The sequence below is a fragment of the Rhamphochromis sp. 'chilingali' genome, assembly GCF_963969265.1.
Source record: "Rhamphochromis sp. 'chilingali' genome assembly, chromosome: 10".
Lineage (NCBI taxonomy): Eukaryota > Metazoa > Chordata > Actinopteri > Cichliformes > Cichlidae > Rhamphochromis > Rhamphochromis sp. 'chilingali'.
The window spans coordinates 21471975-21495863 of record NC_137937.1 but is presented as its reverse complement, the minus strand read 5'-3'; the positions used below and the strand labels follow the sequence as shown (position 1 = coordinate 21495863).

The 23889-nt window shown below is 40.7% G+C and overlaps 5 protein-coding genes across 16 annotated transcripts in view; 3 read left to right on the top strand and 2 right to left on the bottom strand.

Annotated features, from left to right (window-relative positions):
* LOC308403828 (membrane-associated phosphatidylinositol transfer protein 2-like) overlaps nt 1-3797 on the top strand; it is a 44513-nt gene extending 40716 nt beyond the window's left edge. For 7 of the 8 annotated variants that reach the window (XM_080893594.1, XM_080893593.1, XM_080893597.1 and 4 more), the window contains one exon: nt 124-3797. In XM_080893594.1, coding sequence (XP_080749720.1) covers nt 124-507 — 384 coding nt within the window. In that variant the 3' untranslated portion in view covers nt 508-3797. The remainder of the gene's footprint in view (nt 1-123) is intronic. The other variant, XM_080893599.1, reaches the window with a different exon arrangement.
* A 106-nt stretch (nt 3798-3903) lies between these two features.
* Nucleotides 3904-6629, bottom strand: arl6ip4 (ADP-ribosylation factor-like 6 interacting protein 4). The gene is made up of 5 exons (XM_080893602.1): nt 6406-6629; nt 6007-6330; nt 4730-4847; nt 4560-4629; nt 3904-4479 (listed from the first exon to the last, which is right to left on the bottom strand). The coding sequence occupies exons 1-5, from the start codon at nt 6566-6568 to the stop codon at nt 4423-4425; spliced, it is 732 nt and encodes a 243-aa protein (XP_080749728.1). The 5' UTR covers nt 6569-6629; the 3' UTR covers nt 3904-4422.
* Nucleotides 6630-7061: 432 nt separating this feature from the next.
* mthfd2 (methylenetetrahydrofolate dehydrogenase (NADP+ dependent) 2, methenyltetrahydrofolate cyclohydrolase) lies at nt 7062-12440 on the bottom strand. Its single transcript, XM_080893035.1, has 8 exons — nt 12227-12440; nt 10483-10667; nt 10219-10341; nt 9785-9937; nt 9589-9696; nt 9415-9507; nt 9192-9317; nt 7062-8373 (listed from the first exon to the last, which is right to left on the bottom strand). Exons 1-8 carry the CDS (start codon nt 12304-12306, stop codon nt 8225-8227), a joined length of 1017 nt encoding a protein of 338 aa, XP_080749161.1. The 5' UTR covers nt 12307-12440; the 3' UTR covers nt 7062-8224.
* A 1999-nt stretch (nt 12441-14439) lies between these two features.
* LOC308403531 (MOB kinase activator 1A) lies at nt 14440-22549 on the top strand. The gene is made up of 6 exons (XM_080893036.1): nt 14440-14598; nt 15736-15902; nt 16342-16435; nt 17837-17970; nt 18596-18759; nt 20633-22549. The coding sequence occupies exons 1-6, from the start codon at nt 14585-14587 to the stop codon at nt 20708-20710; spliced, it is 651 nt and encodes a 216-aa protein (XP_080749162.1). The 5' UTR covers nt 14440-14584; the 3' UTR covers nt 20711-22549.
* A 927-nt stretch (nt 22550-23476) lies between these two features.
* The window catches only part of trafd1 (TRAF-type zinc finger domain containing 1), a 13309-nt gene continuing 12896 nt past the window's right edge, over nt 23477-23889 (top strand). For 2 of the 5 annotated variants that reach the window (XM_080893034.1, XM_080893030.1), the window contains exon 1: nt 23651-23889. This exon is cut by the window's right edge and continues 192 nt beyond it. The gene's annotated coding sequence lies outside the window, so the exon portion shown is untranslated. Of the gene's footprint in view, nt 23553-23636 lie in introns of those variants that run through there. The other 3 variants (XM_080893033.1, XM_080893031.1, XM_080893032.1) reach the window with 3 other exon arrangements.

Here is a 23889-nt window from a genome sequence, read left to right as displayed (position 1 = left end):
TCTGCAAACGATCCTGTTAATAGTCTCTTCTCACATTAAAAAAAAAAAACTAAAGTAAAAGCTCAAGTCACCGCAAAATGTGTTGCTTTTTAGTTGACAGTTGTTTCTCTGATCCTTCAACAGTTCATCACAGAGGGATACGCAGCTCATCTGTCCCAGCTGGAGTACAACCATCGCTCTCGGCCAGCCAAGACCACCAGTGCACGCATGGTGCTACGCAAAGGCAGCTTTGGCTTGGGAGCAAACAGTGACTTCTTGAGGAAGAGGAACCATCTGTTACGCACCATCTCCTCTCAGCCAGCCCCCAGCTCTCCGACGGGCAGCATCCACAACAGGCCGGAGCGCACGCAGAGCCAATCAGACAGCGAGCGGCTGGAGCGGGAGCGGCTGGAGCGCGCTCACAGCCACGGCCAGGGAGGGGCCCAGCGCAGCATGAGCATCACGGCCAGCTGCTGGGGCCGCAGCAGCAGCACCAAGCTGGAGCCAGGAGTTTTCAGCTCAAAATGAGACTGGAGACACGATGCAGGGTTCGGGAGAGTGACTTACAAATGCAGTGCTGAGGAAGAGACGCAAAGTGACGTGAATATAAACGCAAACAGTGGAAAGCAGTTGGCTTCTTGCACCAGATAGGTAAAATACCATAAGGAAAAAAAATCAGGTGCTATAAATCACTCTTTATAAAAACTAACACCAGTCACATTCAGCACAGATATTTATGGGCAGAGCATGAGGCAACATTCATGATAACACAGACCAACATTTCAAGAAGTGTTGCCCCAAGGCGGGAAAGTGCACACAACCAAATAAAGCTAATATTGTAGGGATCCAGGCTGTTTGTACTGTTTAGTAAATATTTATTAGTCTTGAATACAAGGTCAGTTTTGCTCCTTCAGCACATGGAGACAGTTACTTATACACACACACACACACACACACACACACACACACACACACACAAGCACGCCCCATGCAAACAACACAGAGTTGTTACAGTAGCAGCTGTAACCAACTAACGTGACCAATGCAAGCACAACAACGACTACAGAGACGAACTTTGTTTATAGCAGTTTTAAAGCTGCGTCCTTTTTAACGCGATGATCAGGTACGTTCCAGTCAGAGAGCGGAGCTGAGAATCAGGTGAAGCTGATTCGTCAATTTAGTGTACACACGGAAACAATCGAGAAGCCAAAATAAATTTTTGTTAGATTTCTTTTTTTAAGGAACACCGAACAGATTTAACCCTCTCAAGGCAGGCGTTGCAGATTTGCAACAGTTAAAAGCTAACAACCTGATTACCCCACATACATATTTTATGAGGTTTTTTTACTCAGAAGTACCACTGCAGGTGTTCTTTTGTGCATTAGCAACAAAAACTTAATTTGAGCCTGAGAGGGTTAACATCTTTACACTCCCGTTCTGCTTGTTTTCTGGTCGCCCCTTAGACACGAAGAATCATGTAACGCAACACGAAGCAAAGCGCGTAATTACCCTTTAACTGTGGCTGCAGCTGAAACTGTTCTTGGGTTTTATTGCATCTCACACTTCACTTTATGCCATCGCTGCCGTACCCTCCTGAATGAGTAGCGTGCAGCTCTGCTATAGGGAAAAGCAGTACTGTAAGGGAAAGTGCCAAAGTGAAGCAGTGCTGAAGGATAAGCCGTCTGTGGATGCAGAGGAAAGGAGGGCTCTCCTGTGTAAAAACAGAAACATAATAAATGGGTTAGTTTGTGTAAGTATGTAGTTGAATGCCTTAACAAGGCTTGTACATAATTGTTACATTACAGTGCAGATCTGGTATCTGGTCCACTGAAGATCAGTTTCAAGTGTCTTCTTTACTCTGGGGGTAAACACCGTCTCATTCAGGATATACTTTATTGATTGATGATACTTGTTGTTATTTAAGACTATAGAAATTTTAAAATGTATGGATTTTTTTCGTGAACAAAATGTGTTTTAAGATTACTTTATCTATGATGTGTTGTTTTTTTTTCCCCCTCTTTCCTTCAAACTTCAGTTGCAGCAACCAAACCTCAGAGGTCTTTGCCTGGCACAGTGTTGTATTTCTGTTATTTTATCTCTCAGATCACCAGAGTTGTATCAACAGAACTTGTGTCAAAATATTTTTTGTTTTTGTTATTAACTTTTTTTGGGGGGGTTCAGGATATGGCTTGTCTCTCTCTTGTTTATCCCCAAGCTGTAAAATGAGGTGTTGAATGTTCTCATAGATAATCCTCCTTAGGTTAAGGTCTCTTTCTCTGTGTTGCTGCGCCTTTAGGAAAAGAAATGTGCAAATTGTAAATCCTGTACAATACGCTGTTGAAAGTAGGAACACAGAGCTAAGATTTTGCTTTAATACCGTTGGCCATTTATTTTCTAAAGCTGGTTTAAAAACAAAGTTGTGATTTATTCATTTAAATAACATTTATTTGTACCTCTAGTAATCATGTACAGACAGAGCTGACAGCAGTGGACCAATATGGGCTCAGACACGAGGGGGAAACGTGCAATATTCCCGAGTAGCACCACCAGATCTTACAGACTGTTGAGGAAACACGTCACAGTGCATTGACAATCAGGTGAACAGGCACATGGTCTACAGACGTCAAATTGCAGAGGGTAACTCACCTTAAAACGGCACTGCCCTAATTTTGGCTGTCGGGTTTTCTCCTGCAGAGAGACACACTGTTTTGTTGTGATGTTTCCATTTTAATATATGGGCATCTAGACAGACACACTTAATATTTATAAAACAGTCAGCCTGGTAACAAAACAAATGGTTTACATAAGTGCAATGAACAGCACGTTTACAGATGATGTAACCTTCAGTTTGCGTTGGCCCTCTTCAGAGGTGTCATTTTAAAATTAGCGGTCCTTTTAGAGGCTTCACTTTGTGATGCAGTTGAATTGTATTGTGCTGAGATGTGTTTCTAAACGTTTCATCCACTTCACATTTTCAATAGACGACGTAAGACATCCTAGATCAAAGGCACCTGTAACCTCTTTAATCAGCAATGATTTTATTTTATATTTTTGTCAGCTGGTTGAGGAGAGTGTGACTCATGCTGTACTTCTGTCCCTCTGCATTTTGACCTTGACAAGAATCGGCTTAAAGCCATAACTCTTTAAAAAACAAAACAAAAAAGAAAAGGAACAGGAAAAAAGCTGCTTGTTGAAGAATAGCTCTTTGTACATTTATTGTAACTTGAAAACAAAAAAAGGACAGTCAGTCCTGGAAAACATGCAGTCATCTAACATTTTCAGCTACTGAACCATGCTCCCTGATCTGAAACGCCTGGATATTAAAAATCCAGAGAAGCGATCCGTGCAGTTTTTGCCACCTCTGGGCAGACGATCGCTTTGATTCTGCTACCAACACACACATTACCAGAGGCCTTACATTTCCCGTTTTACTGCCTTACATTGACCATTGTGCGGCGAGAACGTACGCCGATCACGCCCCGAACAGACTTCACGTTGAAGGACGTTGTTCGTGTTACTTTGTGGGAAAAGATGGAGGCCATATTTTCTAAACAGGACTTTGGTTTGTTTGACTTTTTTAAAGGAAATTTATGAAGAAGAAGAGAGTGGGACATAATTCACCAACATTAGGCAATCCCATCGCTGTCTCCAGCTCCGCCTCCAACAGTTATCGTTCAAAGGCTGTATATCTGCACCACAATATCATGCTTGGAAAATATTTTACCTGTACAGGGTGTGTATCTTGTAGGTTTTGGATAACTACATTTTACCCATTCCCTTGTGTTTTTATGTACAGTGTATAAAGAACATATAAAGAACAACTAAGGCATTTGGGCTTTTTTTTTCTTCCCCACTGAGTTGAAACGAGGATGTTGTTTTTTTTGTTGTTGTTGTTTTTTATGAGAGCAGGAACTGAAGTCAGACTTTACTTTCACAAAGAAATGGAGATTTATTTAGAGAAATTTAAAAAAAAAAAAAAAAAAATTGAGATACAAATGTAAGACAACCATGAGGTGGTGTGAGAAGGTGATATCAGACAGCTGAACTGGACGCTTATCTGGGATTAATCATTACTTAAAGCAAAGATTTTGCACAATAATTAAATTAAATGAAACTTTTCTATGAAGCTCAGTGTTACAGAAAATCAGTAGCAATGTCTTTTGTTGAAATCAAAAATCTACTATAACAGAATCCCAGTAAGATCCTTGTTGTCAGCAGTTTTATGTAGGCACTACTTTCTATCTACTCGATTACATCTGACAGCCATTACAAGCAGCTCACTATGACTTCTACCGTGTGTACCTCAGGAGAGCATCACAGTATTATTTTGCTATCACTATTATTTGATATGAAGTGCATTTCAGTACACTGACGAGTTGCTTTCTGCAGAGCTGTTTAGTGAAGGTGCTCTCAGGCTGATGAAGCTGAAGGTGACATCATCTTCTACCTGTTGATGCCCAGTTTTCTCTGGAAGGCATCCCCGTCTCCCTTCGTAGCTTGCTGTGAGATGAATAAAGTCTAGCTGTTAACAGTTATAACGGCACATTACTGCAATTACAGCTGAAAGGTTTCTGTCATACCTTGTTGATGTCTTTTTGTTTCTCCCGGCTGACTATCTCCTCTATGATCTCCCCCTCTCCTCTCACCAGTCTGTAAGACAGCAGAGGGGAAAAAAGATCACCAGTTTAACCAGGGTGGGTGAATTCTTCCTCCAAACTCCCACTCTTGTGGCACGCTTTCCCCTGCTTACCTTGTCCTCCCTGTTTCAGGGTCCACCACCCTGCGGATCACGCTCTGCCTGGCTTCGTACTCCTCTTTGGTGAGGGGCCTCTTAGTGGAGAGACGGGCCTTCTGCTCATCTGTCATGACTGGAGAGGCAAAAATTCACCAGATTCATTTTTGGAAAAAAGAGAGGAGGGAAATAACCAGATAACGATATCAGAATGAATATCAGAATTGATGGTACTACATATACTTTGAGTTAATAAAGGTAAAGGCGCTTTCCTCCAGGAACTTGAGCTTCCTCACACAGTCCTAAAACACGCATGGTGATTCTAACATATGTGTGAGGTAGATAAAGTGCTTAAAGTTTACAAAGTAAATGCTGAATGAATGTATGGTTGAAAAGTGACTTTTAGTCTAAAATTTAGGCTGGCAACAAATGCAAGTGACAAGTAGACTGATTGGGATTTGATTTACCAAGACCATCAGAATGAACTAGATGTGAAAAAAAAAAATCATTTTTAGTTAACTAAAAAGGAAATACACATTGGGCCACAGCTCTTAATTTAAACCCAGGTGCTTTCAGTGCCAGAAACGCCTACCTATGCAGTCTCTTTACAAGCATTTGTGAAAGAAGGGTCATTCTAAAGAGCCTGAGTGTGGTGCTGTAACAGAATGCCGCTGTACCAACAAGTCAGTTTGTGAAATCAACTTGTGATGGTCAAATTATTAAAAAAAAATAAAAATAAAAAATCAATCTTTCTACAAATCAAAGATCATCAAAAACGGGATCTCAATGTCGTCTGTTAACATCACCACTATAAACAAGAAGGGTTCAGAGCCAATGTAATCTCGCTCCACCTTGAACCCATCTGCAACTCCTACCGCTGGTGTCCTCATTCATGCTCCCCATCAAATGCTTTATTTAGATCTATAAAGAAAGAGTGCAGCTCCTTCTGACCTCCTTTAAACGTCTCCATTGACACTCTCAAAGCAAACATCACATCTGTAGTGCTCTTTCTCTGAATGAGGTCATGGTGCTGCTCATCACCTCTCTTCTAAACCCAGCTTCAACAACTCATTCCCGCAGCTTTGTGGCCTGCCAGCATTATCCTGCTCTGCAGTGCACTACTTCTTAGACTAGGAAGTAATGTGTCCTAATAAGTCCTTATGTTTCACAAGCTTCGAAACAAATCCCACTCTTGATTTATCAAATATAAAAAACACCGTTATTTTGTTGTGTCAGACTTTGCGTGACCAGCTGATCCACTGAAGTGAAGTGTGGGGTTGTGTGTGATGTCCTACCAGGCCCGAGCTCCACGGCCCCCTCCTCAGTTTGCCACACCTCCAGGTAGGATGGAGGTTTCTCTGCTGGGCTCTGCTTTATCTCTGCCTTCTTCTTCATCTTCTTCTCCTTTTTCTTCAACTTCTTCTTCTCCTTCTTGATCTGCTTCTTCAGTTTCGCCTTCTTCTTCTTCAGCTGCTGCTTTTTCTTTTTCTTCTTCTTGGCTTCGCTCTTCTTCTTCTCATCGCTTGACGAGGATGACGACGATGAGGAGGAAGGGGTGGATGAGGAAGATGAGGAAGAAGAAGACGAGTGCCTTCTGCGCTTCTTTTGTGTTTTCTCATCTGGGGGAGAAACAGAGAATATAACCCAATGATGAGGTTGATTTTCCTGTGAATGCTAGCATTTCATTTTCCAACCTTTGCTCCTGTGCAACGTCTTCTTTCTGCTCCGACTCCTGCTGTTGGAGGAGGAAGACGAAGATGATGGAGAGGAGGAAGAGGAGGACGAGGATCGTCTCCGTTTCTTCTTCTCGTGTTTTTTCTCTCTGCTAGCTCTGTCGGATGGTCTGCTGCGGTCCATGGCTCACAGAACAACTGTTTACAGACCGTACTGAACGACAAACACGGAAGTGTGCACGTCAAATTCCTTCCGTCGCCTTCTCGGATTGAGGAACCTAGTTCCCACTTCATTTTTTTTATTATTATTATTATTATTATTATTATTAATGCTAAATGTACCTGTATATTGTTTACATGATCGAAATAAATTAACAATTATTATAGTTGCAGTGTTTTATTATGAAACACTTTGCAAGGTAATAGACTCACTGTCATCTACACATCTCAAACTAATACACCAAAGTGTCGTCATCTTTAAACACATCTTTATTAAATACATTCCGTTATTATTATCTTATTTAATTTGAGATATTTATTAATTAAATAATTCCAGTCTGTTTTGGTTCATTTCCAAATACCAGACTGCTACAGCCCACTTAACAACCAAAAAAAAAATCCCCTGGGGCTCACCCAAATTATAAATCTTCACTCTAATGAAAGTACAGGACGAAGTATTTCCTTGAAAATTTTATTCAAATAAACAAACTCCCTGCAACTGGGACACAAACTTCAACACAAGAGCAGAAAATTAAAAGTAATGAGTACTATCAAACTATCCACTTCTTTTTACTAGTTTTTTTATTTATTCATTTTTTTATTCACTTTATATAAATGAATGTACATAAATGTAACTGACCACAAAGAATTAATGCAGTTCTGAAGGTAAAAAGAGGGGCCAACCCATTGCTAGGAAAGTATACCTAATAATGTCCACTGAGTGTATGCTGTCAATTTTAATTAAGACTGAGGTCATTGTCCTTTGTTTTAAGCTACATTTTGAAACAAAGTAAAAACACATATTTAATTTTAGTGAATACGCAAATCCCCCAGATCTCCCTTCTGATTTCAGTCAGTCTTAATTAGTTTTTGTATATTCAGTAAATCTGAGACAGAGCGCCAAACTCAGTGAACTCAAACTTTACTGCTCTTCAACTCCAAGATCATTCCTCGAGGCGAGAGGTGCATCCAGTTACAGCAAAACAGGAAAAGAAAAGAACTAGAAAGAAGTGCAGGAAACACGGACATCATTTACTTGGCGGTTAAAAAGTAACAGAAAAACATCATTAGGAGACATTTGTAATATTTATTTCAAAGATTTCTCAAAGGCAATTGTGAATCTTTAAAGCTTGTATACGGATATACATACTTGCCCCTGATGACATTAGCCCTTATCACCCTTTGCACATCAGGATAAACTAATAGAAAGACATACAGCAGAAAGGCTTCAGTCACCCGGCAAGCTAATCCTCACCACCCGGTTTCACTCATGTTCAAACACTGTGTCAATGTACCAATAAATAACATAATCTCAGAAAATTCTTTAAAACCTTGCACAATGCAAATGATAAATACTGAAAACACTGTTACATTAAACATGCTGCTGCATCAGTGAATGTAACAGTCTAATTATGGCTGGACCTGGAGTCATGAAAGGTTAACGACATCAGCAGAAAGAGATCCATAAGGCTATCATCTTTCCAGTCCATGTGCAAGGGGAGCATGGCAGGTTGCTCCAAGTAAAAAAAAATAAATAAATAATAACGGTAGTGTTGGGAAGGTGGAGAGTGGGCTCGTCGGTGGAATGTGTCACTGTTGCTGGGATGTGGTCTTGATCCAATTAGGACGCAACAGCCATGCGGATCCTCTGTGGGGGACACAGGAGGACATTCTTGGCTGCTTTGACAGTGTTTTTCATCAGCATCGCCACAGTCATCGGGCCAACGCCTCCTGGCACTGGGGTGATGAATCCCGCCTTCTGTCTCACACCTGAAAGTGCACAGGAAAAGTATGACGATTAAGACCTTATACACCAAATGGAACTTTCCAGAAATCAGGTCCTCCTTCCATCATCGTGTGTATAAATATAATTTAAACAACATAAAGGTCACTTTATAAATAACACGGGTAATGAGGCAACATGATGCCAAGTATGTGCTCCAGAAACATGATCACGTTCAGCTTCCAAGAAGCAAAGTATAAGTCTGTGCCAAATGTTTGTTTATCAAACATTTATTTATTCCCTTTCCTCCATGAAGGAAGCGACGTCATTGGTTCGTTTTGCTAGCAGGATTACTCAAAGAGTTGTGCATGTATCTGCATGGATGTAAAGGAAGCTCCAGCTTGGTTGTATTAACTTTTGGATGTGAATTGCAAGTGTTCAATATGGGAAAAATCTGACATTTCGTGTCATATTGTCACATATAGAAATCTAATTAAAACAACAAACATCATTATAATGTTTTCTAGAAACTATTACAAACTAATCTAGCTCCAGAACAGCGACAAAGCTAGCAGGTCACACTGCTTAATCTTCGAATTTGGGCGTTTTCAGTCCCATTGCCACAGCTGTATAAAAATCAAGCACAAAGCCATGCAGTGTGCTTTTACAAACATTTATGAAAGAGTGGGTCGCTTTAAAAAGCTCACTGAACTTGAGTGTGGTACTGTAATAGGATACAGCTGTTACAGAGCGTGCGCGGGGGAGTTGAAAAAGGTTGCCTGTAGTACGTTTTATTGGAACACAATTTTAAATGCCTGTGTGGAGCACTGAGGTGTTCACATATGTTCTCCCTCTCAAGCCTTACCTTCAAAATCCACATCCCCAACCAGTCGGCTCTTTCCAGTGACGGGGTCCTGCACTCTGTTTATTCCGACGTCGATCACAGCTGCTCCCTCTTTGATCATGTCTGCAGTGATGAGGTTTGGAATCCCTGAAAGGTCAGTAACGTGCACACACGCACAAAGAGTACAGTTAGTGAAGTACAGCAAAAAGACAAAAAAGATTAACAAACAAGCCAACCAACAAACCTGCGGCAGCCACAATGATGTCAGCAATTTTAGTGTGTTGGCGAAGTTGATCCTTTGGAGTGTATCGGTGAGAAATTGTGACTGTAGCGTCACCTGCCACAGAGAACAGAGGCGTTAGGGGTGCACACGCTTTGGTTTTATCACCCAGCAATGCGCGCACACATCCTGTCCTACCTCCGGGCCTCTCGTGACGGCCGTCTGTGTGCAGCAACATGGCGATGGGCATGCCCACGTTCTTGGAGCGTCCGGCAACCACGACATTCTTCCCAAAAGTAGGAATACCTGGAAGATAAGAAAATTTGCAATCTTTTAGATAGGGTTAAAATGCTGTTGAAGAGTCTGAGAGGAAGAAGGTGGTCACTATAGTTACCTGTGCGCTTAATAATTTCCCAAACACCCCAGGGAGTGGCAGGGAGCATGGTGGACTGATCCAGGCACATGCGGCCCACGTTGACCACGTGGAAACCGTCCACATCCTTGGTTGGGGAAACTGCATTGCAAACTGCACGCTCATCGATGTGTTCTGTCCAAAGAAAAGGGAGTTACAGTCAAAACAACTTCATCAACTCGTTCTGCTCACGGTGATAAGGTCAAATTCAGTTTCTCAGAGCAAATTCTGCCTCCAGCATGAAAGAAAATCCAAGCAAGAGACAGAAGGCAGGTGGGCAGTTTTCTGCTCCAACGTAGGCGCTGCAAACACACGTTCACCAAAGCTTGCATTCAGCCGTCATACTGGATTTCTAGACACCACGCACACGTACGCAAACCCGACTCCCAATGCAGGATTTCCCAGTTTTTCTGTACCTGGCAAAGGCAGCTGTACCAGTAGACCGTCCACGCGGGGGTCGGTGTTGAGTTTATCGATCAAGTCCAGTAACTCCTCCTCACTGATGTTCGTGTGCTTGAGAATCGTCTCACTTGAGATTCCTGTGGGAGGTCGAACACACAGGCGAACATTTGCAGTTTTGCCAATCACACGTATGAGGAATGTGCACCCCAGCCTTTAAAAAAAAAAAAAAAAAAAAAAAAAAAAAGGGGAAAAAGAAAGAACCCCCCCCAAACACCTACCGACATCAGCCGCAGCCCGTGTCTTGTTCAGGACGTAGGAGTGGCTGGCTGGGTTGTCTCCCACGAGAATAACACTCAGATGGGGTCTTCGGTGGCCGGTTGAGACCCATTCCTCTAAGTCGGTCCGGACCTCATCCCTAATTTGCCGTGCGAGTTTCTTTCCTGAGATGACCACCGCCTCCTGCCTGGGAGTTGGCGAGACAATTGTGGTCAGAAGACAAGTTATTGGGCATCAAGATGCTGGGATTCATTGTTTAATTCCTGACAGATTTGTACACAGCTTTATTGAAAAGCGTTGGCCAACATGGCACAAATAACAGCACTGCGGCGCCAAAGCTAAGCCAAAATTCTTTCAACTAGGACTCATGTAAACTCATCTCAACCTTAATCCAAGCACCAGTTCTAGCCTCTAAAATTAGACATTAGACTGGGCCACATGCTTTACTACCACTTATGTTTCAATATGTATAGTAAACTGGTAGAAACAAGCAAGGAAAGTCAGGCTCTTTGAGCGTCTAACCATCAGGCACGGTCAGAGATATTCGATGGTTAAAACTCATGTACAGTATTTAGGACTGTACAGACGGCCGCCGCACCGTTTTGTCCTCTTTACACAAGTGTCAAAGATGGTTCTCCGTTATATAATGACAAGCAGAGTGCAGGGGCTAATAACTGAAGAGTAATGAGCCATCAACAGTGATGTAACCGTCACTTTTATCCTGTCCAAAGTAATTAAATCCTCAGAGAAAAGGATTGAGTGTTTTGGGGAGAATCACTGGGACCAGTGTATCAGGTCCCAGACGCAATGTGTCGAGGTTACAGGGCTAATAGAAGTTCAAATCCCCCGACAGGCTGAGGAAAGATCTCTCTTTACAAATGTTTGAATCACTCATGTTCATAATCGTTTACTCTGCACATGATAGCACAGCACTAGTACCTCTCGCAGCTGAGTTTGCATAAATTTTCCTGGCATATAAATGAAATTAACTTGAAGTAACGTGATCCCACCAGATCTAATTTCACAAGCAGTGATGTAAGATAATCACACACACACACACACACACACACACACACACACACACACCCTAAATTATCAGCCTTGTGTCTTTATAAATCACGCAGATCATGTGCAGGACCCACGAGATTTAGGAGTAGTTTTTTTTTTGTGTGTGTGTGTGTGTGTGTGTGTGTGTGTGTGTGTGTGTGTGTGTGAGAAAGATTAGTTAATTGCATGTAGTCATACTGCACTCAGCACGTTTCCAATAAATACCTGCACATGCAGACACTTGCTGACTGGCTGCTGCAGCATTACTCTCAGCGTGTTATCAGGTTTTACAGACCATGTGATCAGATCTGCCCTGCGTCTTCATTTTTCCCCAGGTGTGCACAACTAAATCTCGAACTCCACCTGAAGCCTGCCACTGGGTGCAAGCATTCACACAGATTTCATCAGCCAGCCCCCCCACCTCATCTACACCTGCAATATTACCGGCTTGACGCTGGGGGCGCTGCGAAATGTGTTCCACTGAGGACGTTTAGTGCAATAAAACAATAAAAGCCGGCAGAATAAAACCCAGCGACCTCATCCGCGTACACAAAAGCCTACAAACAAGTGGGCACACGAAAAAAACAAACAAAAAAGAAGCAAACACTCCCACCGAGTGAGGTAACAGAGCCGCCTCAGAGGTCGTAAAATGACCGTTAAAGCCGCTCAGATCGCAGCAGATGTGCGGAGGAGACTCACCTCGAGGCGGACGTGTGCAGTTTACAGACTTGGTGCTGTGTGTGCTGGCACAGTTTCCTGAGAGTCCTGAGCGCTGCCATTTCTCACCGGCTCACAGAAGACGAGACACAGCTACAGCGCCGGTTACGAAAGCCTGGGTCTGACGGAGAGAGGCTGGGAAGGAGGAAGAGGAGCAGAGCGGCTTTAAACACCTCCCCCCGCTCGTGCAAGCTGCCTACGTCACTGCTATCAGTCACCACCAGCCCTCCGCTGCGGATACCAGAGCCCTGCCCCTTTACAGCAGCCCTGCGTGGCACAGGCGTGGAAGTTCATGAGCGGTACCAGGTCAGAATTGTTGTCGTTTTTAGAGCTTTAAAGGTATTTTTCACGTACAGTTTCCACGTTCAAACATCATAGTTAACTAAAACAACATTGAAACCAAGTCTAGGTGTGGTAAAAACATTTGAATCAACTGACTTAAAAGCTAATTCATAAAAAAAAACTTAAGAATATTATATAGTTGCAAAACTAACTTAATTGTTTTGTATTTTCACAGAACTTTTTGCAGTTTTCACCGCAGGCCAAAGTCACACCCTGCAATGCTCAGAGATACTGCAGCTTAATGAGGCTTTGGCATAAATTAATATCGAGTCTATCAAATGAAGCGTTGTGTTTGTATTGTAATACATTTTCTGAACTTCCTAAATCTTGCTTCTAACTCTTAACGCCCACATTATAATAAGAAAACTAAAACCAACACTGAAACTGGATTGTTATTATTAGATTACTAAATGATTATCATGGCTTTCTTGGTCAAGTTGAGCCATTGTAATTACTTTATTCCCTATTGGCAGCTTTAACATCCTTTAAAACGTTTTTTTTCTGAAACCATAACAAAAAACAACTACAAATATAATGGCGTACATGGCACATTTATCTATTGGATGTATTAAAGCAGATTTTTATACATTTAAGTACTCACTTGTGTACACATAACAAGAATTGTACTTTAGTCAAGCACTTGATTAAATGTAGGTCTTATCTGTACTCATGTTTATTTCAAACTGTGGGCTCTTAAAGGAAAAACATTTCTAAGGCAGTAGATTTTTTGGAGTTAACCCCAGTGTCTGCTGGAGGTTTTGTGGAAAAAAATTAATACCTGACTGAACCTTTTGAAACACACTGATCTGTTCTCTGTTTGCCACTGTTTGTTCTCACTCTTTGGTGTAACCACAAGCGAACAGCCTAGCTTTAGAGCTTGGAGAGTACCGAGATATACTGTAGTTCCTTATCTGGAGAGCACATGCAGGGTGGGCTATAAATGAATAGGTAGGTTCTCTGACAGATAATGTTGTATGCTTCAGATCATATGCTGTCTCTCTCTTCTCTTCTCCATCTTTCAGGTACAAGTTCATCTTGTTTCATATATCCAAAGATTTATTTATTTATTTTATATATATACATTTATATATTTATTTATTTTATATTTTGATATCTCTCTGATAAGTTTGTGTTTCCAGACTAATGATGCCTTCACCTGAACTGATGTGTCTTTTTTGACTCATATTGCGAGTTCCAAATGCAAATCCAAGACTTTATACCTTTTACTCCAGATCTTTTATCTGCTTAATTAGTTTTGCTATAATGAGGGAACAGGCCTCACCTGGCCATGAAATAGCTTGTTATTTGACTGAAAATGGAAAAGATTTAAGCTGACAGTCTGCACTTAGATCACATATCCATTGTTTGATTTGAAATCTGACTCTGTCTCACCCTGTCCCTAGGATCTACCTCTGTCACACCAGTCCTCTGCATGTCCTCCTTCGCTACATCCATGAACCTTCTCTGAGGTCTTCCTCTTGTTCTCCTGGCTGACAGCTTCATATTCACCTTCCTTTGTCCAGTATATCCACTATCTCTTCTCTGCACCATGTCCAAACCCTCTCAGCCCTACCTCTCTAACTTTGTCTTCAAACTCACAACTCACTGCTGTCTCACGGTCCTCATATTAAACAATCAAAAAATGATATAGAACTTAAGGGGAATGTTCTATGTCACAGTATTACAGTGTCACAGTATGTCACAGTGCTCCAGGATGACACATAAGAAAGTAACAGCTTTCTAACAGAAAGTTTTTGATCTTGGAATATGTACGTAGTAGTACCCACAGGCAGCCTGAAGGGGGCGACAGACTACCGGTTGCGCTGCTGCAGACAGAGGAAGAGGGTCTGCGGGTGCAGTTCATGTTAGCCTTCACTATTGCTGTTAGCAGGCACCACTGACAAGTGCCTCGCACAGTGTACTTCTAAAACGCGTTTTTGTTTATTAAACCAGCTTTAAGAGTTCAAATCGAGGGTCTTAAACGATTCCTGCGCCAAGATGAGCTTCCTGTTGTAAGTAAAAAAAAAAAGTTTTTGCTTTTTTAAGCGCTCGTTGAGTTACAGCCGGAGCTTGCGGTTAATGTTAGCTGCGCTTCTGCGAAGTTCAGTCAAGGGAAGTAAGCGGCGATAAAATAAGACACCGCTACATAAAGAGGTCAGCTACCCATCCCAGTCTTAGTATAGTTTTAAGTTATGTTAAAGTCACCCATTTCTTACGCAGAGCTACCACTGATGATTGTAACATGATCGGGAAACTGTTGATTTACAGTTCGCCACAACTCGCGAACTATAACTTTTTAAAGTAGTGAGTTAGTACGTGCTAACTTTGCTAGCCTGGTGAGCAGCGCTAACTCGCGTTTGGTTAGCCAGCTTAGCTCATATAGTCACTCTCTAATTGACTTAAGCGATGCTAGACATTCAATTTTTAGTTATGAGCCACACCTTTGGAGGTCTAATCTCGCTGGGTTGTTATAAAGTGTAAAGCAACGCCGCTAATTAAGTTTCCGTTGTTTACAGTAATACCGTGACACTGGTGTATTTCCTGTCAGTGGGTATACACTATGATGTGGTTGAGTCACGGCTCTGACGCTGTGGAAACCAAAGTTTTTGGTTTGATAGCAAACGCTGCAGCGGTCATCCATCACGAGTTTGGATTCAGCGTGAAGTTCATAGATGTCCACCACCAAGCTTGCATCTGCTGAGTGCACACATGAATAGGAGTCCTCCTGTGTTTAGATCAAGGCCCAGGAAGAGGATCTGCTCTAAGATTAGCCTTTTAAAAACAACACTTTAGAGAAAAGTCTCTTGTTTATATAGTTCACTATCACAAGTTCAGTTTTTATTGTGTTCAGCTCCCTGTCCTGTTACACATTTGATTTGACAGTCTTACCCCAAAAGACCTTATAAAGGAAAAAAATAAAAGAGGAAGGAAAACACATGAAAGTCAGCCATGCAGGGATCAGACACAGACAGATCAACATGTCCAGTTAACAGTATATTTATCAGATATCAGATATTTAAGATGTAAAAATTACATTGTCAACATTTGAAGGGCAGACGTTAACCCCGCAGGGGGCAGACAGATATGGCCTGTGCCACATGACCACCGTGAAGACAATATTTCTTAGATCCACTTTGATTTCTTTCCAGTGGTAGTCGCTCATCTAAGACCTTCAAGCCGAAGAAGAACATCCCAGAGGGCTCCCACCAGTATGAGCTGCTGAAACATGCAGAGGCAACGCTGGGTAGCGGAAACCTGAGACAGGCTGTCATGCTGCCAGAAGGAGAGGATCTCAATGAATGGATTGCAGTGAATAGTGAGTGACTTAGTACACACACAGTATCCAACTAACCAGTTAAAGTTTGTACCTGTGCCCAGTGTTAGTATGAATCATAAATAAAATAGTTCTGTACAGGTGCTGCACATTTGCACCACCCTGTGGTGTGAAAAGAGTAGTAGGGTCATAGAAGAGTGCACACAGCTGGCAAACTGGTAAATAATTGGTTGTTGCATTAAGCAGGGATTGTAGAATTACATGTTTTATATATTATCTCTAATAAAATATGGTATGTTTAAATATATTGCTTATGTGCATTTTGTGCTTTTAAATCTATTAAACTGTGAGTGTAGATGATACTAAAATACATATTATAATCTAATTTGTTGCAAACCCCCCCCCCTCCCAGTTCTTTCTTCATAATAATAACATGCATAAATTCTGGATAAAACAAATAAGTATTTACTCTTTCCATTAGCGGTGGATTTCTTCAACCAGATCAACATGCTGTACGGTACCATCACCGAGTTCTGCACCGAGACGAGCTGCTCCGTGATGTCTGCAGGACCAAGGTAACGCCAGTCATTGTCCTCCTCATGTTTGTGCTCTTAATTTAGAGCAAGTATTTTCACTAGGGCATATTTAACTGAAGTCACTTTGTGACACAGCAGGAAAACCACGGGTGTTTAGTTGCTTTATCGATTTGTGTGGTTAATGATGTATACGATGGCCCACTGTCATGCGTATATGGGTAATGTCAAGAGCCATCTGTAAGATTGATCAATTCAACACAACAACACCGAGACTAGGGCTGCAGCGATTAGTCAAGTAATTTGATTATAAAAAATTCTCGACACAAATTCTTTGCTCCAGTGCTTCATTTAACTGTAGCACGTAGGTGTTGCCATGGAAATGTGAGCCACATTTGTGACTAAAAACAGACCTGCAATACAAACACAATAAAAAGTTTGATAACATTAGATTGTATTAATTAATTCAATTAAAAACAAAACGTTAAAACTTTTTTTCACAAGCCAATAGAAATTTAGACCGGCCAGCAAAACTCAGAGGCAGAGTAAAGGTAAATTTTTTTGCCTTAGTTTAAATTTCATTTACATCTTATTTTGACCTTTGACTGTACTTGAGATTATTTATATATTTTTACATTTCAGAGAAGTGGATTTTTGACTTTTAAGACTTGGGTTATTATTGCGCTATGAGAGAAACATTTTTTTAGTGTTTGATACCAAAACATAATGTTTTTGTTGAGGATTTAATCCCCCCCCCCCCCCCCCCAAACAAAAAAAAAAGACCAACAAAAGGAAAAAGCTAAATCTGTTTTGCACTGTGTGTCAGATAAAGCAAAATTCAGCTGACTCATTTCATGCGGGTCCACTTCCCGTGTTTTATCATCTCCACAATTAAATTTTATCTATTTATTTGCCGTTGTTTTACCAGGAAGTGTCACTGAGATAAAAATAGCTTTCTTTTACATAAGAGACCTGGTCCAGCTGTTAAGACCTGATGTCCTGAGTTAACTGCAGAATCAGATTCCCAGATCACATTTTTAGTGGTGAGATGGTTAAGTTAAATCAGCTTCAAATCAGTCATCTGAATGTCACATGAGGAACACGGGAATTCAATCTTGCTCGTGGACTCTGTAGAAGCTGTTTAGTTAGACTCTTCCCCTATCCTCTGTCCTGCCAAGACTTTCTGCGCTCAGTCTCTAATCAGGAGGAAGAGACGAGGGGGGTTCACTTCCTGTTGACATAGCCGCCATCAAGACTACGAAACTTCTGCATTTCCCTCTTCTGTTCTTTTTTTGGCCTGTCAGCTACCAGATGACGTTCCACTGTCCTGACAGATACACAGTTATATGCAGAGCTCTCATTTTTCTTCAGCAAGTCCAGTTTAACTAGTGAAACAAGGTGGTAATCTGAGAGATGACTACTGATTTTGTTCTTTCTCTGAAGGTATGAGTATCACTGGGCTGATGGTACCAATATTAAGAAGCCCATCAAATGCTCTGCACCCAAGTACATTGACTATTTGATGACTTGGGTGCAGGATCAGCTGGATGATGAGACACTTTTCCCCTCCAAGATCGGTGAGTTTTAACAAAACTTAAAGCTTTTGTTTGTGTTTAACAGATAGAGGGATGTTTCCTTTGACTTTACTTTTAGCCTGTGAGAATAATTATGGTGTTATTGGTCTTCTGTGTTTTTGATAAAAAGACCAAAGAGCAGAAATAAGTTTTTTAGCTGCACACTTGGCATTTAAAGCAATGCAATCCTAAACATACAGACAAGATAACCAAGGGCAGCAGGATAATGGTGTTGGCGGTCCAAGCCAGTCACATGACTTCAGTCCAGCTAAACTGTGTCTTGCATGCTGAGGAGCAGACTGATGCCAAGAAGCCCCTTAGACAAACAAGCTTTGTCTTTGTTCATTTTCTACAGCTGAGGTTTTAAAACTGGAAGACAGCGCATGAGAAGGTTACAGTTCTTGCTGCCAGTCTGTCTGTGAATGTGATACTATCACTTTTAAACTGGAAAAGTATCGCTTTAACTATCAGCATTGTAGTTTTATATCAAAACATCATTTTTTAAGCTAGGCAAATGAGCTAAAAGTCCAGCAATCCTCTGGATTTAGGATGAAATTCATAGTGGACATTGAGGCAGCGCATTCTCTTCTCTTGACATCAGCATTTTCCAACCCCTTCTCCCCTACAGGAGTTCCCTTTCCCAAGAATTTCATGTCTGTGGCCAAAACCATCCTGAAGCGCCTGTTCAGGGTTTACGCTCACATCTACCACCAGCATTTTGACTCTGTGATGCAGCTGCAGGAGGAGGCCCACCTCAACACCTCCTTCAAGCACTTCATTTTCTTTGTTCAGGTAGGTGGTTTGTGGTTCTACAGCCCCTTTCATACCTGGACTGTTATTTATATATATACACTGATCTAAAGAGTCCCGAGTCATTTTTTCTCTTACTTGAGTAATCTTTGTGAGGGGGAACTAATAATGTTTCTGAAACTGTTTCCATTTGGCTCAGGTTTGAATAAAAGCATTTTTAAGATAGTGACAACTTCTTGTAATATATATCTACATTGAGCCACTTCCATAACTGATACCACATATTTTTGCAATGCTACCTCAGTCTGTAAGCAGTTAAATTAGAATACATGTGACTCATGCACATTCGCCTGACATGAGTATCTTGCTGCAAGACTCTTGTGGAGAAGACAGATGTAGTTAAAATCCTCCTGAAATGTTTGCATGTACACACACCTCCATGTAGAAATAGTAGTCATTACTCTGCTGAAAGCCATAATTAGAAAGTTAGCTCCCTCTTCTCATCCTTTTCATCTTGATCATGTGCACACTAATTCTCTGGCGTCCATTGCACATTAACTTTTAAGTGAAACTGTGATTGGCGACTTCTTTGGCCTCCCGGTTTATTTCTGTTCAGCAGTGTGCTGCGTGTGCCTGCACGGCTATTTTTGTCCACACGGTTCTCTTCAAGATCCTTAAATGTGGTAATGTCCACATAAAAAAAAAAAAAGTAATGTGAAGAGCCAAACAGGGGGGAAAAAGTCACTTTTGAGGAAAAAAAAAAGATTGAAATTGATATTTAAACACCTTCACAGACCACACTTGTCACAATAGCTGACATTGCTCAAACACAGGAATAAGCTGAGCTACTCTCAGTTGCAGAACAAGATAAAACCACATCTTAATAGGGTGTGGCAGTAAATACTATGTGCTGTTAAGATGTCTTTTTATCATAGACTATACATAATGTACTTAAGTGTCTTGCGTCACACGTGCTTGATGCTAAATGCCAGTTTTAGTGCAGGTACTGATGCTCTAACTGCTTCAACAACAATAATAAGAGGCCATCGCCTGCAAAGAAAGGTCGACATACGCAGGATTCCATTAGCAGTCAGGATAAGCGGTCACACGAATATGGTTGTTAACCCAGGGTTTATGAATCTAGCACTCATGTTAAAGGGGTGGTGTTGGCAGCCATCACAAACATGCCTAGGTCTACTGTCACCAAAGCAGTTGAATTTACAGAAGATAAAACTATAATGCAGACAAAGCAACCGTATGTGTGTCGGTAATAGGAAAAGCACAGTAGAGCAGTACAGTATTAAGGTCCTGTGTGAATGTGCAGTCAGTATGATGGGAAAAGACCTGCTGTGTTAATAAAGTCAAGGCCGGGGGGTCAGTGAATACAGTCGTGTCTTAAAATCTATCTTTTATGACTGACGTTCAGCGTGGACAGACATAGACTTTAGAAGTTACTAAAAAAAAAAAAAAAACTTTAGATGCTCCTGCTATCTGAGCATGGTAGCCTGAGGTATCTTCCATGAATCCATTCCTAATCTCGGACATAAGGTTATTTCTTCAGCGTAAATGACCAGGATACCTTGGTAAGAAGTGAACCATCCTCATAGTACAGAAACCAAAGTCAACCCTGAAATGACCCAAATCCTGGTTCATAGTACAGGCCTTGTGTTGGTTGTGGAGAGAAATTTTTATTTTTGAGCTTTAGTAAATGCTACACTTTTATTTTATAGTTTTACACTGTAAACTTAAAGGTTCCCTGTCTAGTTTTCTCCTAAATAGATAAATAATGTTTACATTAATCATTCACATTGTGTCTATCCATGAGGTCTGAGAACCATTTAATTAAACTTATAAAATATATCTTAGAAACTAATCTGGAATACATGTGTAATTTTTAAAAACTTTTTTCTTACAGGAGTTCAACCTCATTGACCGGCGAGAGCTCGCTCCCCTGCACGACTTGATCGAGAAGCTTGGATCAAAGGACAGATAGACATTTCATCACACGTCTTCCCTTCATAACATTTTTTTCTCCTTTTTTTCGCTGTCTGTGACCTCTTCTACCTCTGACTTCTAGCCTCAGCTCTGAAAATCTGTGCCTTCCTCCTCGTATCTCCTGAATCTTTGCTGTATTCTTTCTCTTTTGTTCCTTTCGGTTGTTTGCTGTCTTTGAGCCTCTGTTTTTTGTTTATTTTAGCTTCACAAGATCATAAAATAATTTTGTAGAGTAAACTTTTTTTTTTATATACAGGACTGTGGTTAGTGACTCTTTAAGAGCAACCTACTGATTTTTTTTTCTTTTTTTTTTTCTCTCAATTGGACCAAGGACATTTGGAAGTTGAAGTGAAACACAGCTGATCCGCTGTAATTACAGAAACTGACCAAATGTAGGTTTTTCTTTTTCTTTTTTAACTCTCTGTCATTAGTTTACAGGGAGAGTAACAGGAAGGATTGGGGGTAGTGACGTTAACAAAGGTTTTCAGAGGGCTTTTGTAACATTACATGAAGGCAGGCAAAAAAATGTAACAGTATATTATAGTATATTAACAGTATATAGAGCTCTGTCACGCGCTAGTTGTGTATCTGATATCCCACACGCTAACAGGGGTCTGATTATGTGACGAGATTCAGTGATAGTTAATCGTAAGGTGCCTTTCCTCTTACACCATAAAAGAACATCATCTTAGACTCCAGTAGTTTCAGTTTGATCACACATTACTGTCTTTTTGCACTTTTTTTCCTTCCTTATTTGATTAAAATAGTAAAATGTGAGATATAGTGCTTTTATTTACAATTTGGTTCCACCTATAGCTTTTATAATGACCCTGTGAAGGGACTATGTAGTGTAAAGTCAACCTGTTAACAGCAAAATATAATCTGTGAACTTTTTAAAAAATTTTAGTTCTTTTCTGTGGTGCCGATTAAAGTCAGTGCTGGTACTTAGTTTCTTTGTTTTTCCTTTTATTTTCAAAATTTGTACTAAATATTCCCCCTGAAATGGACCATAGTGGATAATTATTACTATTATTACACCTGTACACCTGAGATGTATGCAGTATTTCAGGCATGGGCAGTTCCTCCGGCTTCAAACAGCAGGGCTGTTTGTACTACCATCTTTTTATAAACTGAAGCAGATTATATTCCTGCTGAATGCTTTGTCTGGTTTTATCAAGGGAATTCTTGTTGGACCTAAATTTCTATTGGACAATCACGTGACCAATTATGATCTTAAATTATGCACAACAGGAACTAACTATTAGATTTAGGGGCAGCAGGATTCATTTTATTTTTTGTTACCACTTTGTAAGAAAGACTTGTCGTCATACCAAGGTAAAGGTGTAATTGTAAACTTTTAGCTCACGGCTCACAAGATGCTAGTCAAGTCAGTACTCTGCAGGCATTTCCAGGCATTACCTTGAATCTGTATTCAGTGACATGTTTTTGAAATTTATTTTCTTTTTTTTTTCCCCTCATGATTTTTATTTTTAAGATTTTGGTATGACGTTACATTTCATATTGCATTGCAAAATGTTGGCTTTATCTTTTGAATCTTGTTTAACAAAAAGGGCTTTGAAATGAATGAAACCAGTTTTGTTTTTGTTTTTGGTTTTTTTTTTTTTGTTGTTGTCTTTTTTTTTATTGGACCAATTGTTGGCTGGTCATTCAGGCTAAGAAAGAGTTGTTTGTATGTACCACGTCCACACATTTGCTGTACATAAGATCAGTGTTTTCTCTGAACAAACCTGTGCCTTACCATAATGGAAGTGTCTGATATGATGGCATTGATAGATCAGAAACTCAATAAACACTGAAAAGACACTGCTGCTTGGTGTGTACTGCATTTCCATGACATGTCTTTTTAAAAGACTATCAATACCAATATTAGTGTTTCTGACAGTTCATTTAGTAACATGCAGCTGAGCAGTTTCCAGGGAATCATTTTGTAGGGCTTTTACGGGAGCAGATACTGGTGCTGATGCTGGGTTCATGGCTTTCTACTGCCCTGCACAGCTCTCCTTGAGTAACCGCCTATCTCCTGAGCAGGGAGACACAGCAGAACATCTTGGGATGGCATGACGGGCTGCAGGTGCCATCAAGAACACTAGCAAAAGCGATACTAGAGAAAAATCAGTTAGTGATAAAGAGAGCAATATTCTAGTAACCATTTGCAAAGCCATTCCCTTATGCAGGTGGTCTTGTTAGCTCTGCAGTGCACCTGTTGTAGCTTTCATTTGCAACAAAGCACAAGAAGTAAATTCTCAGTGTTTGATGCTTCTATCTGGACAAACTGACATCCATTGAGTTTAACTGACTTAATTTTATAACGTTTTGACTGAACTTTGGCTTTATGTGATTGAGTAGTGTATGATAGTATCCAGGCTATGAATCTAAATGGGACTAAAGCTGGTAATTTGTTTGCGATCGCCACTAAATTGTAGACTTAAAATTCTAATAGTTTTAAAGATGGTAATCATTATTGTTATTTAATTTGAAACTATTATTTTTCTGGTTTTAAAAAAAGAAAACTGATTAACGACAATCATGTTTTGAAATGATAGGTTTAAATATCTAGCTAAATATACAATAAAATGTGCACTAAACCATTAAATGTGTAAGATTTCGGAGAAATAGGATAGAAAAAATAAAAATAAGTAGATTTACCCGAGACGTTTTCAGCCATTGCACGGTCCTCCTGTCAACCAATCAGAGATCAGTCTGGCGAGATAAGTGAAGCTTTTGTGCCCTGAGTTGAGACTTACAGTTAACTTTGACCCTTAACTGCTTCAACGTAAGTGGGTCCAGACCCCAAAATATAGAGCCTGCCATTCCGTTCGGTAGGTGTATTCTGGTTGCAATTTTATAAATTGTGACGAGACGCTTTGGTTTGGTTGAGTCATAAACTGCCTGACGAACTCCGCGTTGGGTGTCAATCTAAACCAGCTCAAGAAGGAAATAGCGAACTGTTTTTCTGGCTAGTTGTCGTCAAGTAGTTATCTGTCGTCTGTGAGTTTGGGTGAATATCATTGACTGATAAGCGCTAGCGTTAAATCGGTTGATTTGGCTTTACTTCTAACGGTCGGCAGAAACTATCTAAAGGGGGGGAAACGATGTTACATTAGCTTCTTGGCTTAGTAGCCTCTTCGTATGCGCTTATAAAGTTAGTTAGCTAGC